General features: G+C 53.3%; 3 protein-coding genes across 5 annotated transcripts; 2 read left to right on the forward strand and 1 right to left on the reverse strand.

The window, feature by feature from the left end:
* Positions 1–4: 4 nt before the first annotated feature.
* PDIK1L (PDLIM1 interacting kinase 1 like) lies at positions 5–11,476 on the reverse strand. Of its 2 annotated transcripts, XM_048968868.1 has the most exons (3): positions 11,388–11,476; positions 9,980–10,281; positions 5–7,341 (listed from the first exon to the last, which is right to left on the reverse strand). In XM_048968868.1, exons 2-3 carry the CDS (start codon positions 10,262–10,264, stop codon positions 6,601–6,603), a joined length of 1,026 nt encoding a protein of 341 aa, XP_048824825.1. In that variant the 5' UTR covers positions 10,265–10,281; positions 11,388–11,476; the 3' UTR covers positions 5–6,600. The 2 variants fall into 2 exon arrangements, with proteins under 2 accessions (XP_048824825.1, XP_048824823.1); XM_048968866.1 differs by lacking the exon at positions 11,388–11,476 and having other exon boundaries at positions 9,980–11,379.
* A 2,148-nt stretch (positions 11,477–13,624) lies between these two features.
* TRIM63 (tripartite motif containing 63) lies at positions 13,625–17,136 on the forward strand. Of its 2 annotated transcripts, none has more exons than XM_048968743.1 (9): positions 13,625–14,249; positions 14,340–14,509; positions 15,443–15,608; positions 15,873–15,968; positions 16,070–16,303; positions 16,429–16,451; positions 16,566–16,690; positions 16,778–16,849; positions 16,958–17,136. In XM_048968743.1, the coding sequence occupies exons 1-9, from the start codon at positions 14,016–14,018 to the stop codon at positions 16,966–16,968; spliced, it is 1,131 nt and encodes a 376-aa protein (XP_048824700.1). In that variant the 5' UTR covers positions 13,625–14,015; the 3' UTR covers positions 16,969–17,136. The 2 variants fall into 2 exon arrangements, with proteins under 2 accessions (XP_048824700.1, XP_048824699.1); XM_048968742.1 differs by having other exon boundaries at positions 13,638–14,249; positions 15,440–15,608.
* A 764-nt stretch (positions 17,137–17,900) lies between these two features.
* On the forward strand, positions 17,901–20,082 carry SLC30A2 (solute carrier family 30 member 2). The gene is made up of 8 exons (XM_048968870.1): positions 17,901–18,055; positions 18,264–18,463; positions 18,606–18,752; positions 18,828–18,981; positions 19,056–19,230; positions 19,354–19,459; positions 19,542–19,676; positions 19,758–20,082. The coding sequence occupies exons 1-8, from the start codon at positions 18,003–18,005 to the stop codon at positions 19,901–19,903; spliced, it is 1,116 nt and encodes a 371-aa protein (XP_048824827.1). The 5' UTR covers positions 17,901–18,002; the 3' UTR covers positions 19,904–20,082.
* The last annotated feature ends 143 nt before the right edge of the window (positions 20,083–20,225 follow it).

Here is a 20,225-nt window from a genome sequence, read left to right on the forward strand (position 1 = left end):
GCTCATACCGACTGCTGAACTGTTAAAATCCCGACCCCAACTCCTTTGGGGATACAAAAGGGGATGGTTTGAGGGGCCTGTCCTGGCACTGGGATGCTGGGCAGCTCCTGCTTCCTTGGGTGAGGCAGTGAAGCTTTGTCACTTCAGCTTAAGCTGTTTACTCCATCCATCAGCCTCTAACAAATGCACCAGAGCCATACAGATGCTCAAACTCCTGTTATTTAATTAAGGCTGTTTTTCTTACAGCCCCAACGCTGACTGTGGTTACATGGGGGCTTCAGGTTTGGATCTGTTCGTGGGGTGCTTCCAGCCCTCGTGGTGGCAGAGAAGAATTTGAGGAAGTCCTCAAAGGTCAAACAGCCGGGAGCACTGCTCTCCTCCAAAGTGATTTTTCAGATCACATCCAGCTCTGATTAAACAGCTTCGCTCCCAGCATGACCTCCTCTCTCCTGGCAACAGATAATTGCATGCCCCACCTCGTCAAGGAGATCACATGCCTTCCTGCACGGCTCTGATCCACCCCAGAGGAGCAGCAGGAGCAGCCCCAGGAGGAGGCTGAGGCTGTGGCCAATTGATGCCGCAGGGAGGACTTCCAGAGGGGGAATTTGGCATGGCTAGCAGAGCTCACAGCCCACTCCTGCAAGGGGGAAGAAGCTGTTTGTGTAGTCATAGGACATTGACCTATCGCCCCTGCATGCCCCAAGCAAAGCTGTGGGCTAGAGACTCCTGGGGGCAGGGTCTGATCCCCAGAAAAGGCCTCAACAGCCCAACGTGCACCAGGATATTAGGAAAAGCAGAAGGGGTAACAGCCCAATCTGTGGCATTAAGTGGTAAATAAGTGGAGCTGAATGATTTTCACTTCTCAGGAGTTCAGTCTGCCAGTGGGAGAGTGGTCAGGACGGAACGTGCCCCTCAGTCACCTTTCCAGATGCATTTCTCCTTTGAAAATCACCAACATGGGGTGACCAGGTGCAGACATGACTGTAAAACTGACAATGTTACCATCTGTTGCTACTTGTCGGCTTATTTTCACAACCCACAAAAGCCCTTCCTGGTCTGAGGCCACATAAATGCCAGGGACAGGAGAGCAGCTGAAGTGAGCTGGCAGCTCAGGGCAGTACAGCTGCATGCCAGGGGCCCGAGATGCGTGGACTTTTACTGGGGAGCGAGCAGGAGTGGAAGATCTGCTACACTAGCTCAAAAATATCAAGGGCTCAAATGGGCATCAATAAATCTGAAACCAACACCTAATCTAAGGCAGCCATCCACAAGCTTTTGCAAGCAGAAACCAGAGAGCAGTTGGGCACAGAAGAAAGACTGAGATTCACACAGACCTTGGTGCCCTACGGATGAACCTTTGGAACAGTCGGCCTGGATGAATTCTGGAGCCTGTGTCTGGGAAGTAAAAAAGCTATTGGGAGAGGTGGGAGGTGGTGCTGTGATGGAGGGCCTCCCCAGGGTGTGTTGTGATGAACCTGCCCCATCCCACAAGGGACCCACAAACACTGTTATGTTGCATGGTTTCATTTCAAATCCCAGAGGCTACAGAGGCCTCAGTGCACCACAGTGCAATTCTAACGCTGGTCCTCCCTCTGCCCACTTTAAAAAATGCAAAGCAAGTCAGCCATATCTCCAGCATCCCACCCCAGCATACTTTACCTGGCTAAAATGCTCCAGAGGTGCAAGCTGTGTGTGGGAGGCACTGCAGGGAGGCAGCCTTCCTCCTCCTCTTCCTCGCCCAGTCTCACAGCAGATGCAGGTCCAACTCACCACCTGCAGCTCCTGTTTGCCACCTGCCAGCTCAGCCTGCAGGTCAGGCACTGCACACCCCTGGGCAGCACCATCTGCTCCTCACCAACCACAACCCTTCTGCAACTGCTTTGTGCTTCAGGCACCCAGATGAACCTGGAAACTCATCTGGGAACAGAGTGACTTAAAGGAGAGAATCACCCGGGCCATGGCTCCTCTTGCAGTGATGCAGCGGGTTGCTGGCTGGTCTTTTGGGTCACTCAGCTTCTCCACTCTTCCCCTGCTCTGCTTATAGAGGCAAAGCATCTCAGACTGCCTCAAATACTTTGAGACCCAGTGATCAGAGAGAAGCAGCAGTTTGTTCCAGTACTTCCACCTCCTGCCCCTCCCCATATGTAAGGCAGGCACTCCGGACAGTTTGTGACATTTGATATGAGTCCCTCTTCCCTAACAGTGTGTAAGAATAGCCAGCACTTTGCATAGACTGCTCCTCAGACCCTGACCAAAAAGGAAACGAAACACAGCGCTGCCCAAGCTGCCCTGCTAACTACACTGCAACCCTTCAACGACCTCTTCTCGGGACACTGCTGCTTGGATTTACAGCACAGGCCCCAGTAAGGACTGGAAGCACAGCAACACCATAAAGGATTCACAGGATGTGGGTACAGCAAGGCAGAGAGTAAAAGTCATGTTTGTGCTATCCACAGTGCAAAGTGCACCTGAGCACGTCTGCTCAGCGAGACATTGCACAAGAGAGGGAGAAAAAAAAGCAGTAATTTTGAAATGCAGGCATCCTTCCAAGGGGCAGGACCTAAACACAAGCACAGAGCAACACCTGCCATCACAACGCAGCTCGAGCAGCAGCTGTGATTGGGTGGCTCTGAAGAAAGCTCTGTTTAAAAGAGCACAAAGCAAGAAATATGAACAAGAGGAATTCACAACCTCAGCACTGCAGAGCAGGGATCTCCCAGCCAAACCTTGCCTGAGGAAACAGGACAGACAACGTGCTGGCTCTGTGCTCTGCAGAACCAGGAAGATAAAGCAGAGCTCAAGTTATTGGAGCTGGGATGCAGCCTTACACATCCTACCTGTCACAGGCCATTTCTGCACATCATTTTTCCATGTGTGTAGGTTTTGTTTTCTTCATTTTATGGAAGAATTCAGCTTTCATCTGCATTCAAAATCACTGCTCTTAAAACAGAAAGGCAACTTTCTCCTTTAATTCAGGTGCTTAATTATCCTCTGACTGAAAAGAGTCACAGTTTCAACCCCTTTCTCTTCTGCAGTGACTGCACTGACATACAGATCTAAGCACACAGCTGTCAGCCAGGTGGGGATCTGCTTATCTGCAGCACCAGGATGTGCAGGAAGCAACAAACTATGCAAGGGCACTGACACCAACGAACAGCCGGGTCTGTGCTTGCTGGTGGGACAACAAATAAAACCACAAGGTGATTTATAGTGTTCCCAGTTTGGGCTATTCCCATTCCCAGACTGCACAACAATCCTTTGCTTTGGAGCACTCTTAATTAAAACATGCAAGTGACTTTAGACTCTTGTGCCATGTATAAGTAATAGTGTTTCCTCACCTTAATTTCTAAGGTTTCCCAGGGCATGTGAAACCAGCAGGTCATCATCACCTCCCCAGCCTTCAGGGCACCATTTACATCTGGTTCAGCCTCAGGAGCACAGCAGCAGTCCAGCAACTCCAAAGAAGCCAGCTAGATCAGCAGTGTCAGCATTCAGACACTGGAGGGAAACGTGCAGGAGGATGCTTAACAGGCTGTGCTCAGCCCTCTGCATGGGGGATCCCAATTTGTTAGAGGAGGGGGCAGCAGGGCTCACCCACCAGCAACAACCAGAGGCTTCTCTGTGAAATCTTCCCATTCCAGCACTCAGAGACTCCCTGCAAGGCTGGCTGCAGAGGGAGGAACATCAGAGCCCTGGAAAGCAGCAGCATCTGGTTCACAGCCCCAAAAATCCAGTAAGACCAGTAACAGCAGACAGAGCCTGCCAGAGATTTCCATACAGTCCAGGATGGTACTTGCTCCGCTTGTAGCAACAGCTCCCAGCCCATGCAGGATGTAAGAATACTGCTGTGCCTTTAATCCCTCTTTGAAAACCAAGCAGCACGCCCAGAGGAGCAGTGCTTTGATTCTTAAGAGGCTCAGCAGGAGCAGAGGGATCCACGAGGCCACAGCTCCAAAAGCCAGCTACTTTCAAACCCAGCACGGCCCTGCTCTGTCAGAGCACTGCATTACATACCAGTGAAAGCTCTGCACTGCCTCTGCCAGCCAACCCAGCACCTTTTACGAGCTAAAATCACTTACAGTGTGGGACCGTGATGAACTGCTACAGCTTACTGCTATTCTAGCAAAGCAAATAAACCATCCTGAAGCTTGGCTGAGAGCGAGACGGCTGTGCCAACTGAAGGGAAAGGAAAGCACTTCTCAGTAGAGTTCAAAAGCTTCATTGAAATTCAGGTTTTTATTAAAAAAAAAAAAGCATGAACTTAATAAGTTACACAATCTCTCAATTATAAATCCTGCATAAAATATATTTTACAATTTTTAAAGGAAGATTTTGAAAAACCTTTGACGAGTGCTGAAGAGTATCTTGACTTTGTGTCGTGCTGGTGAACAATTCTGTAGCTGCTACAAGTTTGATTTATCATAAGGCTTTAAAACAAAGACCTCACCACCAAACAGAACACACACCTCAAGAACTACCACTCCTCATGAACCGAGGACATGCCCAGTGTCACCCACCAGCTAAGCACCATGAGAGGGATTTCAGGTTCCCCCACCCTTTAAAGTGGCAATCAGTGCAAACAAGTGCTGTGGGAGTCAAAAAACATTTTTTCTGTGCCATTCATCAGCACCCAACTCTGTGGTGCAGCTCGGCAGCACCCTGTGTTCAACCTTTGAAGTGCTTGAGGAGAACCAGAGGACTTGCAGAGGACTTAAAGGTAAGTGCTGTTGTTCTGTAGTTTAATGCTGTAAGATTAACATAGTTGATTCTGTCTTTTGGGTGGGCAGGTGAGAGGAAGGAGCTAATGTGTTTCCAAAACCTCTCAGGTTTAACATGGAAGATGATACATCCTCTTAAAACTTCACAAAATCCTCACTGGATGACTGGTGCTGGGATGGAAGTACCGTAAAAGTGCTGGTGCAGACAGCAAGAGGATTGCTCTCCTCCTGTTGATAACAAGCTGAGCCCTCACTTGCAATGAGCCCAATTAAAACACGAGAATGAGCAGATCTCCACTTCCAGAGCACGAGAGGTGCATCTCTGCCTGTCATCCACTACCCACAGACAGGTTCCACGCCCTGCCTTATAGCCTGAGCTCCCTGCAGGGTCAGCAGCACAACCCCGTTGTCACTCACCTCCTTCCCCACCAACTGATGCTCCCAGAGGTGCTCTGCTGCACTCAGCTGATGGATCACCTGAGAGTTCCTCCATGACATCTTCTGAACGTTAAACATTGCTTTGTTTCAAGGCAGCAATGCTCATCTGAGCATCCCTGTTCAGGTGAGCTGCCTTACACAAAGTGATGCAAAGTGACAAGGATTAAAGGCTAATGACCCCAGGTCTGCTGCCCCACCAGTGCTGCACCAGGTCAGAGCTACAGCTCAAAACTGCTGCTGCAGCCTGTACAGCCACTGACTTCTGATAGAGTTAGAATCCTTTGCTTCTGGAGGAACAAGCAGTTATTCTGCCTGCACTGCTTATTCACACAAGAGAATGCATGTGTTCCATGTCCAAGAGGTGACAGTCACCTCTTCCTCCCCATCGCTCCCAGGTGACAGTCAGCATCAAAAAGGAAAAGTCTGTGCCCAGTGACATCCAATCCAGCTGTGCTGGAACCATAACTGAGTGCTCTTAAATCCAGAGCTTCAATGCTGCTGGATTCCCTCACCAGGCGTTCACATTCTCGTGATGGAAGCTCACAGTACTCTCCTATTCTAAGTACTCTGTTTGCTGCTGGACTACAGGTAGGAGAGCAGTGAGCACGTTGTGGAACTGTAGATTAGTGGATTAATAAAGTATTTGATTAGTAGGAGAAAGCAAAATTGAATGATTAATGACCTCACCAACATGCTAGCACCCAGCTGCACACACTTGGCATTGGAATCCCTCAGTGCTGAGCTCCTTGAGCTGTGAGTGCAAAGCTCAGCCACCTCAGCACTCTGAGAGCTGCTGACACACTTGCATCGTATTTTTTGCTCACAAAGTCAAGTCTTAGACCCTACCTTCAACAATAGATAAAAATAAATAATAAAGTTATCCCGGACCAAAGAAGGAATGATTCTCATCCATCTTATTCACCCAGTTTTCTAGCAGAACCCAAACATTCAGACCCACAGCAAATAATTTAGGAAAAGTGTCATTTCCTCATGGAATGCAACACACTTGCAGGCATACGCTCTCTGTCACTCATATGCATAAATATATACACAATTAACTTTACAAACCTGAAGATTTGCACTACCAGCATGCAAATCTCTTCTTCCAGGAGAGATCCTAATACTGATATAGGAAACTGGAATGTATTAAATACTCTGAGATCTGGCTGGAAATCAAGTCTCAGCTCTTAGGATGTCCCACTGCCAACGCACACAAACGAACATTGTCACATCTTAAGACTTAACACATAACATCCTGGAAACAAACACAAAGCATCTCTAACACAACTGCCAACATTCTTATAACGTATGGAACTCAAACAAAATTCCATCAATAGAAACTACACCCTGCAGGTCTGAGATCGGGCTCGTTTCTTTACTGCCATTAAGTTGCACCATCTGCTGGGCAAGGAGCAGCTCTTCCAAGAGACGACAGCTCCGCAGCTCACGTGTCCCAGCTGCTGTCTTTAAAAGCTATGTTGACTAATCGCAGCTCTAGTTCAAAAGCATCAGGACGGTCCTGCGGGTTGGCAGCCAGCATTTCCTTAATCAACTGTTTCATCTGTGCATTCATGGATTTTTTCTTTACAGGGATGAGCAGCTCCATCTTAGGGTTTTCTAGCAGTGCCTCTCCAACAGGCACGATTGCTGAGCCCTGCTTGACGTAACTACCCAGGAGTTCCTTCTTTGTCTCTGTGTCTACGAATGTGATTCTTTCTAGCATTGCCCAGATTATGATCCCCAGTGCAAAAATGTCTGCTTTGGCAGTGTAGTGTCCTTCCCAGACTTCGGGGGCCATATAGAAGTCAGTCCCACACGCAGTCGATAGGAAACACTTATTTACGTTGACTGGTTCCTCGGGATTCTGTCCTGAAGCTGAACATACCTTACTCAGCCCAAAGTCAGCTACTTTCAGCGTGGGCTCCAAGTCACTGGCATCCATCCTGCTCTGCGATATCAGAATATTGTCAGGTTTGAGATCACGATGAATAATCTGATTTTTGTGCAGGAAAGCCAGCGCACTGCTGAGCTGAAGCATGAAACTGGTGTTGGTCTTGCGGTTAGGTTTTCGAGACAACAGATACTCATTCATATCTCCTCCATCACAGAAATCCATTACAAACCAAAGGTAATAAGCGCTTCTGGGATCAAAGACTATTTCTCCTTTTAATGAGGTCTCTACAAGCTGCAATAAGGAAAAGAAGTGTCACAACTACCTGATGACCACAAAAATATCAAGATATGATGGGGGGGAAAAAAAAAAGCATAAATTTTGGATCTTCCTCTCAACAACCCAGAGAGTAAGGAATTGCAACTGGTAAAAATAAAAGTTCATGTCAAACTTCTGATTTAAAGAAAGAAAAAAAAAAATCACAATGTATTTGCCAGCCTCGTTATTTTGGTGTGTGTGTGAAGCATATCGACCTCACGCTCCTACCCAGAAGCCAGAGCCAGCCCCAGATAACAGCTTTTTGAAGGCTATCATGTAGTCATTGCACTCCCATCTGTTTCAGCTGGACAGTGTCCCACCCATTTCGCTAACTCCAAGTACAAACACAGCCTCAACCAGGAACCCCTGCACAGCACCACGAGGCTGCCTGTCCTCTGCTCATGAGGCAGCCTCACCACATGCTTTTGGAGCCTGCCCTCCATCCCTCAGACGTGAATGCATTCTAACAAGCGTTAGCACAGGATCTCTTAGCTCAGAAGAATGCTAATCCACAGGCACAGCTCAACAGCTGCTGCAAGCAACACCTTTCTCACCACAACACACTAGCTATTTTCTAGCACATAAGCAGAGAATAACTCCAGCAGCTAGTTCCAATGGCCTCTTTGTACAATGTGCAACATACACCAGCAATTATGCTCTCTCTCTCTGTTCACACAGCTACAAATCTGTCTTTCCAGCTCCTCTGAGGTGGCTCTTCGCATACTCCAGAACATAAGACTTGCTATTATTTCTGTTAGCAGTAAACCAGTGCTTACTAAAGCAGATGCAGCCTCTACAGGCCTTCAAAAGTTAATACAGCTATTAATACATAGAGAGACATATTAAAATTGTAAGAAGTGGGTTTTTTTCCCCCATCCGAGAGCAAAATTAGTAACAAATTATAACTACATTTAATTGCGAGCACAGTTAGTACTCAAACCAACTTAAGAGCAATTCTGTGTTAGAACTTAAACTGCAGACTCAGGTTTACAGCCAATAACAGCAAAATGGGAACCGCAGCACAGGAGGGAGCGACCCCAGCACGCAGCTCTTCCCTCCACTCAGCCTCACTGGAGCTGTGCTCAGGTCTCAGTTCAGAGCACCAGGATGACAGAATTCACCTCCAGATCTGGGACTGCAGCACAAGGAAGCCACACCAGCTCAGAGCTCTCTACAAGAGCCCAGCTCAGCTGGCAGCAGTTACAGCACCTGCCCTGAAGCACTGCAGGAGACACCAACAGCCCTTCCCAGGCCTCCTCACACCGCACCAGTTCAGCTCAGTGAAGTAATATCACCTGGAGTGGGCAGAAGAGAGGGCAAGCCAAGGGAGACGTGGGTTTCTCTCTTTCAGCGCATGCTATCATCAAGTGATCTCTGTGCTCAGCTCTGCCCTTTGCTCTTCTCTGCTCTCTGAAGCAGGAAAACAACTCGCAGCACTTGTGCCACAAACACGGGCAAGGTCTGCATGCTGCACTGCTTGAAAAACCTGGCGCTGCAGCGACCTGGAAGCTCTTCTTCACTCATGGTCCCACCCTGCAGCCTCCCTCACACCCCTCTTTTTCCCCCTCCAGACTTCTCCCTGTACAGCTGCCTGCAAGTCTCACGCAGTATCTTACAGCTCCACCAACAAGATAAGGTACTACTTTTTCCCCATGTGAGCTGACCAGTATTATTTCACCCTAATCCCTTTGGGGCAACGTGCCAGTAACGATGACTGAGCTACAGCAAGTTGACAAAGGCAAGAAGCCTTTCTCAGGCTCACAGAGCACCCAGCACAACAGGATCAGAACAGCTGTGAAGTGTTGGCAAATGAGTGCTCACTCACAAAAGGTTCAATGTCAGCCATGCAAGAATGACAACAATAAAAACTGAAATGATAGAAGCTGATCAGGGATAACACAGCAAATGTTTAGCAGGCCACTGACTTTTTAACATCAGAGAGACAAATGTCTGCCAGGGGATGATTAATAGCTGGGGCAGACTCCTAGCAAGCTCACATGAGCTTTCAGGTCCTTCCAGAGCTACGTATATCTCAGAAATATTTGCCTTTCTACTTCTAGGCAACTCAATTTTCAACAGCCCCACATAAGGGATAGCAGTATTTACTCTTCTATTCCTCTACATACCACACATTTACTTCTCTTTGAAGTTATCTACCCAAAAAAGAAATTAAACCAGCTCACTGAGCTTCCTTAATTGATTATTACTTCTGGGAGCATTAAACGTTGGCTTGCTATATCAAGACAGCCCCTTCCCCTTCCAAAGGCATCTGACATTATGAAATGCTTCAGATCTCTGCCTCAAGACATCAGTACTGCTCACTAACCTGCAGCATGACTCTACCAAGAGCCTGCACCTCCCCTCATGCCTTATCTGCGGTGTTTCCCCAACTTAGCAAAGCAAGTCCTGGAGCCTTTAGAATGGCATGGCTTCAAATTAAAAAGACCAGGTGATTGTTCAATAGATAAGCTCTTTTAAAGACATAAAATAAAGCAAACGACACCCTTTCCTTCCTAAGCATACCTCAAGAAAACCATCTTAGCTACCCACCTCCTTCCCTCCCAGCTGCACATCCACATAAGCACTTCCACCCCATTACCTCAGCTTCATGTACCTGTAAATAAAGGGAGGAACTGGAGCCATGTGACATCTTCTGCACCATGCCATCTTTCTGCAAGATGCACTCCTCCAGGTGAATGACGTTGGGATGCTGGCTCTTGATACTGCTAAGTGCCCAGAACTCACGCAGAGCTAGTTCCACGTTCTCTGGAGCATGGCACCGAATCTTTTTCACTGCCACCCGTGCAGAGGTCTTCCTGACGACTGCTTCGTACACCACACCATAACTGCCACGACCAACCTCCCGTATTAGATCGTACTTAGGCTGGCTACTCACCATCTTCAAGATCAAAGGTTCTGGGGAAGGGGGAAAAACCCACAGAACTATAACTTATGAACGAGAACTGAGCTGTGTTTTCCCCCATATGGCCTGGCGTGGCAATGCCAGCTGCATCAACACCCTGTGGTGAGCAGGGCTGTCCCTGAGCATCGCACTGAATGCAATGCTGTGCCGGAATACTTCAGAAGTCACTCTGTAAGCTTGCAGCCACGCTAAAGGCTGCCTAATACCTCATTTGGGTGGGACTGCACGATTTCAAACACAGCTCAGCGTTCAAGAAGGCAACAATTCAAACCTAGAATTGCACTGCGCTGAGGCAGGGCTATCCCATATCCTGCTGCTCCTTTCTCTCAGTGTCTTTTGGGAATTTCTATGCGAATAACAGGACTGTTTCATGCTCTCCATCCACACCCGGGCTATCAGAGAGGTTCTAGCTGAAACCTGCGGTTGAGGAGCAACAGAATGAAACAGAGCTGACTTTTAAGATGACCGCATAGGTAAAGATTTGCGTTCTAATTTCGCAATGATTTTTTTTTGCTTTTCCTTCAGAGAAGAGAAAGTTTCACCGATCTATTAACACCACTATGACTTCCCAACTAAACTCCTACAGTCACAAAAATAATAATAATAAAAAAGAATCAAAAAGAAAAACTGGCAGCAGCGGCAGCAGCACCCAACAGACTTCCAAGTTACTCGATAGGATAAAAGCCGGGGCGATGCTCTGTGAGGAAAACAACGCACGAGGCTGGGGGTGAGGAGGAAGGGCAGCCCCGCACAGCGCCCGGCTCCGTCACACACAGAGGATCGCATCAGAGTTATTAGCGGGGAGCTCGTAAATGATTCCAGCGCGGTAGGAACTATTTGTTCAGAGAAAAAAAAAAAAAAGAGAGAGAGAAAAAGAGAGAGAGAGAGAGAAAGAGAAAGACAGGCATCGTCAGTGCGACGGCACCGCGCGCACTCCAAGCTCCGGCGAACCTCGAGGCCTCGCTCAGCCCCTGAGGCGGCACCTGGACCCGTCGCGGCGCTCACACAGCGGCGCTCTGTTCCCGCCCGCCCCCTCAGCGCCCGGCCGCTCTGTGACGCGCGGCAGAACCGCGCAGCGCCCGCCACGGCCCCGCGTTACCTCAGCACCAACGCGCCGCCGCCGCCGCCCGGCCGCCATCATAGGGACCGACCCCGGCGCCACGCCCCCTTCCGCCACGCAGCCTTCTGATTGGCTGCGAGGTGGGGGGGGCGGGGGGAAGTGGGAGAGATGAGCGTGCGCACGCGCATGCGCGTAGCGGTCGTGGTCGGCGGCGGCGGGCGCTGCGGCTGTTTGCGCCGCGTTTGTTGTTGTGTGCGTTTGTTTGTTTCTGTTTGTTTGTTTGTTTCTGTTTGTTTGTTTGTTTCTGTTTGTTTGTTTGCTTCTGTTCGCTCTTTAACAGCGCTGTGTGCGTTGGCCCTTATAGCTTCGCAAGGACTCTCCTCGTTTCCCCACGTGTGCATGTCCGTATTTGTCTGTTTCTGTATTTATCTGTTTCTTCGTTGCTTGGGGTGGGACAACACCCAGCACTTCTCTGCTGCACTTCGGCTGTGTGTCTGCACCGCAGCTTTGCAACGACAGCCTTTCTATTCATTTACCTCTGTGTTTAATTACCCTCTCTCACCTATTTATTCACTTAGCCGTTTGTTTACCTATCCCTCTATTTACCCATCTGTTTCTTTATCCATTTATTCACCTGCCCGTTCGGTGGCAGCTTGGGGTTGCTCCGCTGTCCTCAATGGCAGCAGGGAGCAGACGGTTGCTGTGTGTGCAACGCTGAGCTCAGCGCCCCAGCTTGGTTTGGCAGCCGTGCCTGCGGTGCTCAGAGCCAACCGGGGGCTGAGGAGGGCTGGAAAACCGATTGGAATGTTACATACAGCACATCCTCTCTTGGGAATCCCCTTCATGGGAGTCCAGCATTGATGAGTTCAGCGGGAGGGGCCAGCACTGGGACAGGTGTGCATCCGGTGGTCACCCCCCCGTCATTCTCCCCCGTGTGCTCTCAGTGTACAAAGCTCCCTGGAAGAGCTCCCAGTGCCAAAACGGGGACAATTTTGCAAGATGTGCTTGGCCAGCCTCGGCGAGGTCACTTGGTTGGCATGTGAGAGCCTTCCTGGAAGGAGCGTCTGGAACAGCAACAGGCTGTCCCTCCCTGGGGGGTGCATCTGTGGCAAAGTCACAGAAACACAGAATGGACAGGGTTGGAAAGGACCTCAAGGATGATGAATCTACAACTCCCTGCCACAGGCAGGGCCACCAGCTTCCACATTTAATATGAGCCCAGGCTGCCCAGGGCCCCATCCAACCTGGCCTTGAACACCTCCAGGGATGGATGTGGCATCACAGCCTCTCTGGGCAGCTGTTCCAGCACCTCACCACTCTCATAGCAAAGAACTTCCACCTCACATCCAACCTCAATTTTCTCTCCCTCAACTTCAAACCATTTCCCTTTGTCCTGCTGTTGTCTCCTCTTTCCAAGAGTTGATTCCCCTCCTGTTTGTAGGCTCCCTTTAGGTACTGAAAGGCTGCAGTGAGGTCACCTCACAGCCTTCTTTTCTCCAGGCTGAACACGCTCAGCTCCCTCAGCCTGTTTTTGTTGGGGAGGTGGTCCGTTAAATCAGAGTCCCTGCAACATGCAGCCATGAGCCTGTGTCCCTGTGCACAAGTGTAATCATACAGCTGTGTGCCCATATGTCCATGTAGTCACATACCCCATGTGCCCATGCATCTGTGTACCTTTGCAACCTGTGTGCCCATGCACCCAAGTTGCACATGTAACCTCATACTCATGTACCCCTGTACCCGCATGTTCATGCATCCATCATGCACTCATGTATCTGTGCACCCATGCACCTGTGCACTCCTACACCCCTCTAGACAGACACCTGTGCATCCCTGTTCCCATATACCTATGCATCTGTGCCTCTGTGTGCCCATAACTGTGCACCCACAACCCACATAACCCAGCATCTCACCACCTGTCCCTTTGGACACTTGCAGCACCTCCTGCCCGTAGGCTCTGTGGGGAACAGAGCAACCACCTCACCCCACCCATCCCGTGACTCAGAGCAGAGGTGTTATAATTATCCTCTCTCCCCTGCAGCTGCCAATATTTACAGGTCTCCCTGTGCACTGGTGCTGTGATTTGGAAGAACACCCTGTTTACTGGTGTGCTAGCTGACAGCTGGGCAATGTGATCGGGGCTGCTCCCAGCAGTCTCCCTGGGGCAGTCTGGAGGGGCCATGCTCCTGTTTTCCTGCTGATGTTTCTGGGTCAGGTTTTGCAAACAAGTGCGGGGCACGGCCAGGCAGGCGGGCTGTACAGCGTGCTGACCTTGCTGACCTCCTTGCAGGCTGCTACATGGATTTTTGGGGTGGAGAGAAGCGTGAGGAGGAGAGGCTGCATGCACCAACTGCACGTGCTGCATCCCCCAGGCGCTGCGGTTCTGTAAAAAGCCATCGGCCGCCCTGCAGGTGCTTTGCACCCCACAATGGTCGCATTCTGGGGGGTTCAAAAGGCAATGCTCCATGCAAACCCTCAGCCTGGCGTTTCCTCATCCCGACTCCACGCAGCACCGACCCCCCCCCGGGTCTCCCGGCGTCCCCCAGCAGGACCATACGGACAGCATGTCCCCAGCTTGTTTACTGCGGCCGTGCGCCTCGATTGTCACCACCATGTGACAGGTGATGCCTTCAGACAGCCGAGCCAGCTCCACGTGACTGCTGGGCGATGGATAAAAGCTGCGTGAGGGGCTCCGGCAGCAGAACTGGGGTTGCTCTGAGGAGGAGCAGTAGTGCCGTACCGATGGATTTCCAGCCTAGCATCCTGCGCGATGGCAGCCCCATGGAGAGCCTGGAGAAGCAGCTGCTGTGCCCCATCTGCCTGGAGATGTTCAGCAAGCCTGTGGTGATCCTGCCCTGCCAGCACAACCTCTGCCGCAAGTGTGCCAATGACATCTTCCAGGTGAGATGAGGGCCCCCCTGGACGTTGCCCTGCTCCGGGATGCTCTGTGCAGGCACCTGGGGACACTCTGATGCCCCTGTCCCCCTCCAGGCTGCCAATCCGTACTGGCAGAGCCGAGGCAGCAGCATCATTTCGGGGGGCCGGTTCCGCTGCCCTACGTGCCGCCACGAGGTCCTGCTGGACCGCCACGGTGTCTATGGGCTGCAGAGGAACCTGCTGGTGGAGAACATCATCGACATCTACAAGCAGGAGTTCTCCAGGTTGGTCCCACGGGGACACGGGGACTGCCACGTCATTTTGTTTTGGGCGAGAAGCTGGGGGGCTGGCTTGGTGCTCCCCCCCCACCTGTCCCTAACCCAAATCTCCACCTCACAACTGAGATCTCCATTCTCAACTCCAATCTTTACCCTCAACCCAAATCTTCATCTTCCAGCCTGTGCCATTCTTGGTCTGCAGTTGCTCCCTCGGGACAGGGGGACCCTGCAGGGGGTGGCAGAAGAACGAATCCTGCCCCCAGCCTGGCACCCTGCAGCTTTGGCTTTAGGTTGAAGATAAGGGGTGTGAGGGACAAATCCAGGCTCTGCCTGTGACAGCAAGGAGTGATAAGGGACAAGGGGACAGCCTGAGGGGTTTGATGGCATTGCTCAGTGGCAGAGGCGCAGCAGGAGGGGGAAAGACAGGGGGGTGATGTTTTTTAAACAACCCAGACATGTGGGTTCGTCTCCCCATTCTCCTGCCCCACTGTAAATATTGTTCCAGCGCCATGGAAACAGGGATGGAAGGCACGTGGCAGGTGGCTGCAGCCCCCGAGGGGGAGCTGGCGAACCCCCCAGTGGTGACTCAATTGCTGTCACCCCCCTGAGCTCCCTGGAGCCCCTGCCTGGGTCATGCGTTGGATGATAATAATAAATGCCAGCAGCACTCAGCTAAAATTAGGAGCTTGTGCAGCATCCCTGGAGCGTGGCCCCAACTGCTGCCATAGCTGATGACACACTGCTGCAAACTGGGCTTACTGGGCTTGCAGGGGGACGGGGGCCAGGATCTGGTTATGGGCAGTAGTTCTGCATTGGTGGGGAAGTCACTGCTGTGGGGATGTCACCATGGTGGGAACATCACCGCGATGGGGACATCAATATGGCGGGGATGTCATCATGCTGGGGATGTCATCGTGGCCGGGCTGCTCTTTCCAGCAGGCCACTCAAGAAGGGGGAGCACCCTATGTGCAAGGAGCACGAGGATGAGAGGATCAACATCTACTGTGTCACCTGCGAGGTCCCCACCTGCTCCATGTGCAAGGTCTTCGGTGCTCACAAGGACTGCGAAGTGGCCCCTCTGCAGAGCATCTTCCAGGGCCAGAAGGTGCCATGGGGAGGACATGGGGCCACGGTGGGGCATGGCCAGAACTGGGCGATGTGCTGAGCTAGGGTGGCTGCAAATAGCATTGGGATGCCTCATGGGGTATTAATAGGCAGTGGGCTGACTTTGACCAGGAGACAGCCCTATATTTAGTGTGATGCCCCCCCTCTCAGCCTGTGGGATGGGGGATGGACGGTGATATCCTGGCAGCACCCATCCCTGCCCTGCAGGAGTTAAAGCTGCTTCTGTCCATCTGTCCCTGACCAGAGCGAGCTGAACAACTGCATTTCCATGCTAGTGGCAGGGAACGACCGCATCCAGACCATCATTTCCCAGCTGGAGGATTCCTGCCGCAGCACTGAGGTGAGGGACAGGGAAATATAGACCCCGAAACCCAGTGCTGGGGGAGCCAGCCCCTGAGCAGAGGACATAGGAGCTGGAAGGACACGGCTTTGTCCCCACAGGAGAACAGCGAGGCAGCCAAGCAGGAGCTCTGTGCACGTTTTGATGCATTTGCAGCGCTGCTGGAGGAGAAGAAGATGGAGCTGCTGGGACGCATCACCCGTGAGCAGGAGGACAAGACAGGCTTTGTGCAAGGCCTCATCCACAAGTATAAGGAGCAGCTAGAGAAGTCCAGCCGGCTGGTAGAGACGGCCGTCCAGGCCATGGAGGAGACCGACGGGGCCGCCTTCCTCATGGTGAGATCCTCAAGCCCTAAAGCCCTCGCTTCCTATAGGGAACCCCTTGTGCCACGTCCTGGTGGCACAGGGACATGCTGGCTGCTGCTGCTCTGCCACCCTCACCTTTCCTCTTAATCCCACAGAATGCCAAGCAGCTCATTAAAACGTAAGTGCCCAAACTGGGGGAAGTTGGGGGATCCCCATCCTCTGCCAGGTGTGGACCATATGGCTCTGCTCTACGCTCGGGGCTGTGGGACCACTGCTGTGCTCCCTCCCCCAGGATTGTGGAGGCCTCCAAGGGCGGCAGGCTGGAGAAGATTGAGCAAGGCTATGAGAACATGGATGCCTTCACAGTCAATCTTGAGCACCTCACCGATGCCGTCCATGCCTTGGACTTTGAGTCAGGTAATCCCACCCCAAAAACCCCTCTGGGACCTGGAAACGAGGGTCCTTCAGCAGCTGCCCTCACTGACATCTGGTGCCCGTTTGCAGATGAGGAGGATGAGTTCTATGAGGAGGTGGAAGAAGATACAGGAGACACAGAACCCGAAAGGGTAGCGGCAGGTAGGGCCTCTCTGTGCCAGCATCGCCAGCATCACGGTGGAACCCCCACAGACAGAGGGGATGATGGAGGGTTGATGAAGTCCCACTCACTGCCCTCTCCCTCTGCAGCCCCCCAGTAGGACGCAGGATGTCCAGGACAGAACCTGGGGACACACTGACGGGGCCAGCCATCCAGCTCCAGTACAGGACACTTTTCTATACGGGTGCCAAGAGGACTATTCCGCACATTTTATATGTTCCTTGTTTTGTATATAATTGTAATGGAGTTGTGTATTTTGTACAGAAAACCGGTGCTCTGGCTTTTTTTTTTTCCCCCCCTCACCTCTCATTTTCTCACTCGTCCCTGTGATGGGTTTGGGGATGTGGGAAGTTTCCCTGGTTTGGGACCAGTGCCTGATTCTCAGCCTAATTAACACCTCTGGTGGCACTGGTACCCCATGCTGGCCACACTCCCAGGATGTGACAGGTCAGCACCTGGAAAGATTTATCCCAGTGCTTACCCAGCCTCAGGGATGTTGGGTGACAGCACTCCAGACTCTGCCAGCCCCAAAAGGGGCCAGCATGGAGCTGAACTCACACGGGTCCAAAATCACAGCACAGTCAGGTTCTCCAGTGCCAACACAAGCCCAGCTTGGGGTCGAGAGTAAACTGAGGCAGTGCTGAAAGCAGTGCTCAGTGCTGTGCCGTGACTGCAGTCAGCCCCACAGCAATGAGTGCTGTCCCTGGAGGCAGTGGGGGGCAGTCACTGCTATGGGGGTGTCCAACCACAGATCTCAGGCGAGATCCACCTGCCCAGCTGGATTTAAACTGGGGGAAAGCGAGGTTCCCATGGTGGGAAGGGAGTGCACGGGGGGGGGGGGGGGGGGGTCAATGCAGCCCTGTCCTTGAGGGGTGCAGCTACATCCTGCATGCAGCATATGATGTGCCCCTGGGATGCACGTGGGGAGCAGCCCCCCGTTACACCGAGAGCCCCCCGGCTGCGGGCTGCGGCACGGCCAGCCTGGGGCGAGGCTCAGCAGGCGCTTTGCAGCCGGCCTGGCCCTCCTCCCCCGGCCTGGCTTTGCACACGGGTCCCGCCGCTCCACACGGCCGCGACCGCAGCTGCCACCAGCGCAGGACCCGCACCGGGGTCACCAGCGCCGGCTTCCGAGGGATGGCAGCGGGCGGAGGGGAGAAGCAGCAGCTTCTGGGCGAGGGCACGGGCAGGTAAGGGGGTGCGCGGAGGGGCTGCGTGTACCCTCACAGGGCTCCTGGATGGGGTCCCCGTGGCCAAAGCCGTCCGTTCAGGGAGAGGACCTGGGGAAGGGGATGCATAGGAGCAGAGCTGAATGCAAAGAGCGGGCTGCAGGTCCCCTCCTCCCTCCCCCCACCCCCTTCCCCCAGCCGGGTGTCCCGATGTCACCCGTCCCCGCAGGTCCTACCTGGGCATGGCACAGAAGCACGCGGCGGGCTCGGCGCAGGGCCAGGCGCCCACCCTGGAGCTGAGAGCACGGCACCGCCGGCACTGCCATGCGGGGGGGGCTGGCAGTGACCCCCGCCAGCAGCAGCGGGCGCGCAGGAAGCTCTACGTGGCTGCTGGCATCTGCCTCATCTTCATGGTGGGGGAAGCTGTGGGTGAGCGAGTGCTGGGTGAACGTATTGCCCTGCATGGCACCTCTTGTTCTGATCTATGCAATGGGGCAGGGTTCCGTGCTTTGCAGTGAGGTGACCCAGTCTGTGTTTGGCTCTGGATGGGGATCTCCCATCCATACTGCAGGCGGGTATCTGGCCCACAGCCTGGCCATCCTGACGGACGCTGCCCACCTCCTGACGGACTTTGCCAGCATCATGATCAGCCTCTTTGCCCTCTGGGTGTCCTCACGTCCCGCCACCAAAACCATGAACTTTGGTTGGCACCGTGCAGGTAACCTCAGGATCCTGCTGCAGCCCCACTGCGTGCCGTCCCCAGGGCACAGTGACATCTGAGGGCTGTCTGCAGAGATCCTGGGGGCCCTGCTCTCCGTGCTGTCCATCTGGGTAGTGACGGGTGTCCTAGTGTACCTGGCGGCCCAACGCCTGCTCTTGGGTGACTACGACATCGAGGGCAGCGTCATGCTCATCACCTCTGCCTGTGCTGTGGCCGTCAACATCGTGTATGTATGATGTGCTGTCACCCCCTGGGCAGGAGGTCGGTGGCTGGGGGATGTCACCACTGCCCTGCCTGCAGGATGGGGGCAGCTCTGCACCAAACGGGGCACGGGCACAGCCATGGAGGGGCTCATGAGCAGCCCCACACCCATGAACAGCCCAATCCCAGCGTCCGTGCAGCCTTCATCCACGTGGTGGGGGATCTACTGCAGAGCGTCGGCGTCCTCATTGCATCCTACATCATCTTCTTTAAGGTCTGGAGGGGAGGGAGACATGGGGGACGTGGGCTTGTCCAGCCGTGAGGTCAGATGGGGCTGAGTGCCAGTGCGGATTTGGCTGCACTTGGGGGGGTTTCACCTGCTCCCACCCCCCCCCAGCCCGAATACAAGTACGTGGACCCCATCTGCACCTTCCTCTTCTCCGTGCTGGTGCTGGGGACAACGCTGACCATCCTCCGCGACGTCCTCCTCGTCCTCATGGAGGGTAGGGAGCCCCCCGGGGGCTGATGATATGTGCCCCCCCTCCCGTGGATGCCTTGTCTCCATCCCACCCCGCGTCCCTCCAGGCACCCCCAGGGGGATGGACTTCAACGCGGTGCGGGACACGCTGCTGGCGGTGGGCGGCGTGGAGGCGGTGCACAGCCTGCACATCTGGGCGCTGACAGCCTCGCAGCCGCTGCTCTCTGTGCACATCGCCATCAGTGAGTGCTGCTGGGCCGGGGGAGGGGGCTGGGAAGCGGGGGGTTTCCCCGGCCCCCAACACCCCTCCGGGCTCTTTGCAGATGCGGGTGCCGACTCGCAGGAGGTGTTGGAGGAGGCCAGCTCCCGGCTGCAGCGCGCCTTCCGTTTCCACACCACCACCATCCAGATCGAGAGCTACTCCGAGGACATGCGGGACTGCCGTGAGTGTCAGCCTCCCAGCGACTGAGCGACGCTGAGCCCCGCCGTTCCTCCCCGTCCCTCTCCCCACCAATTTTTTTTTTTAATACGAGGAAAATAAACGCCAGCAAACAGCAGCGCCGGGTGCCCGCGGGAGACGGACGGCCTCGGGATGGGCGATGTTGAGTCTGGAGGCAGCGGGGCTTTATCGGGAGTGACGGCAGTGAAAGCAGAGCCAGGGCTGCAGGAGGAGGCGGGGGGGGGGGGGGGGGGGAGGGAGGAGGAGGGAGGGAGGCAAAGCTTGCTTCGCTTATCACTATTTTAGCTGAGAAAAGCATCTGAAACAACGTTTTTTTTTTCCCTCCAGCTTT

This window comes from Lagopus muta, chromosome 23, assembly GCF_023343835.1.
Source record: "Lagopus muta isolate bLagMut1 chromosome 23, bLagMut1 primary, whole genome shotgun sequence".
Classification (NCBI taxonomy): domain Eukaryota; kingdom Metazoa; phylum Chordata; class Aves; order Galliformes; family Phasianidae; genus Lagopus; species Lagopus muta.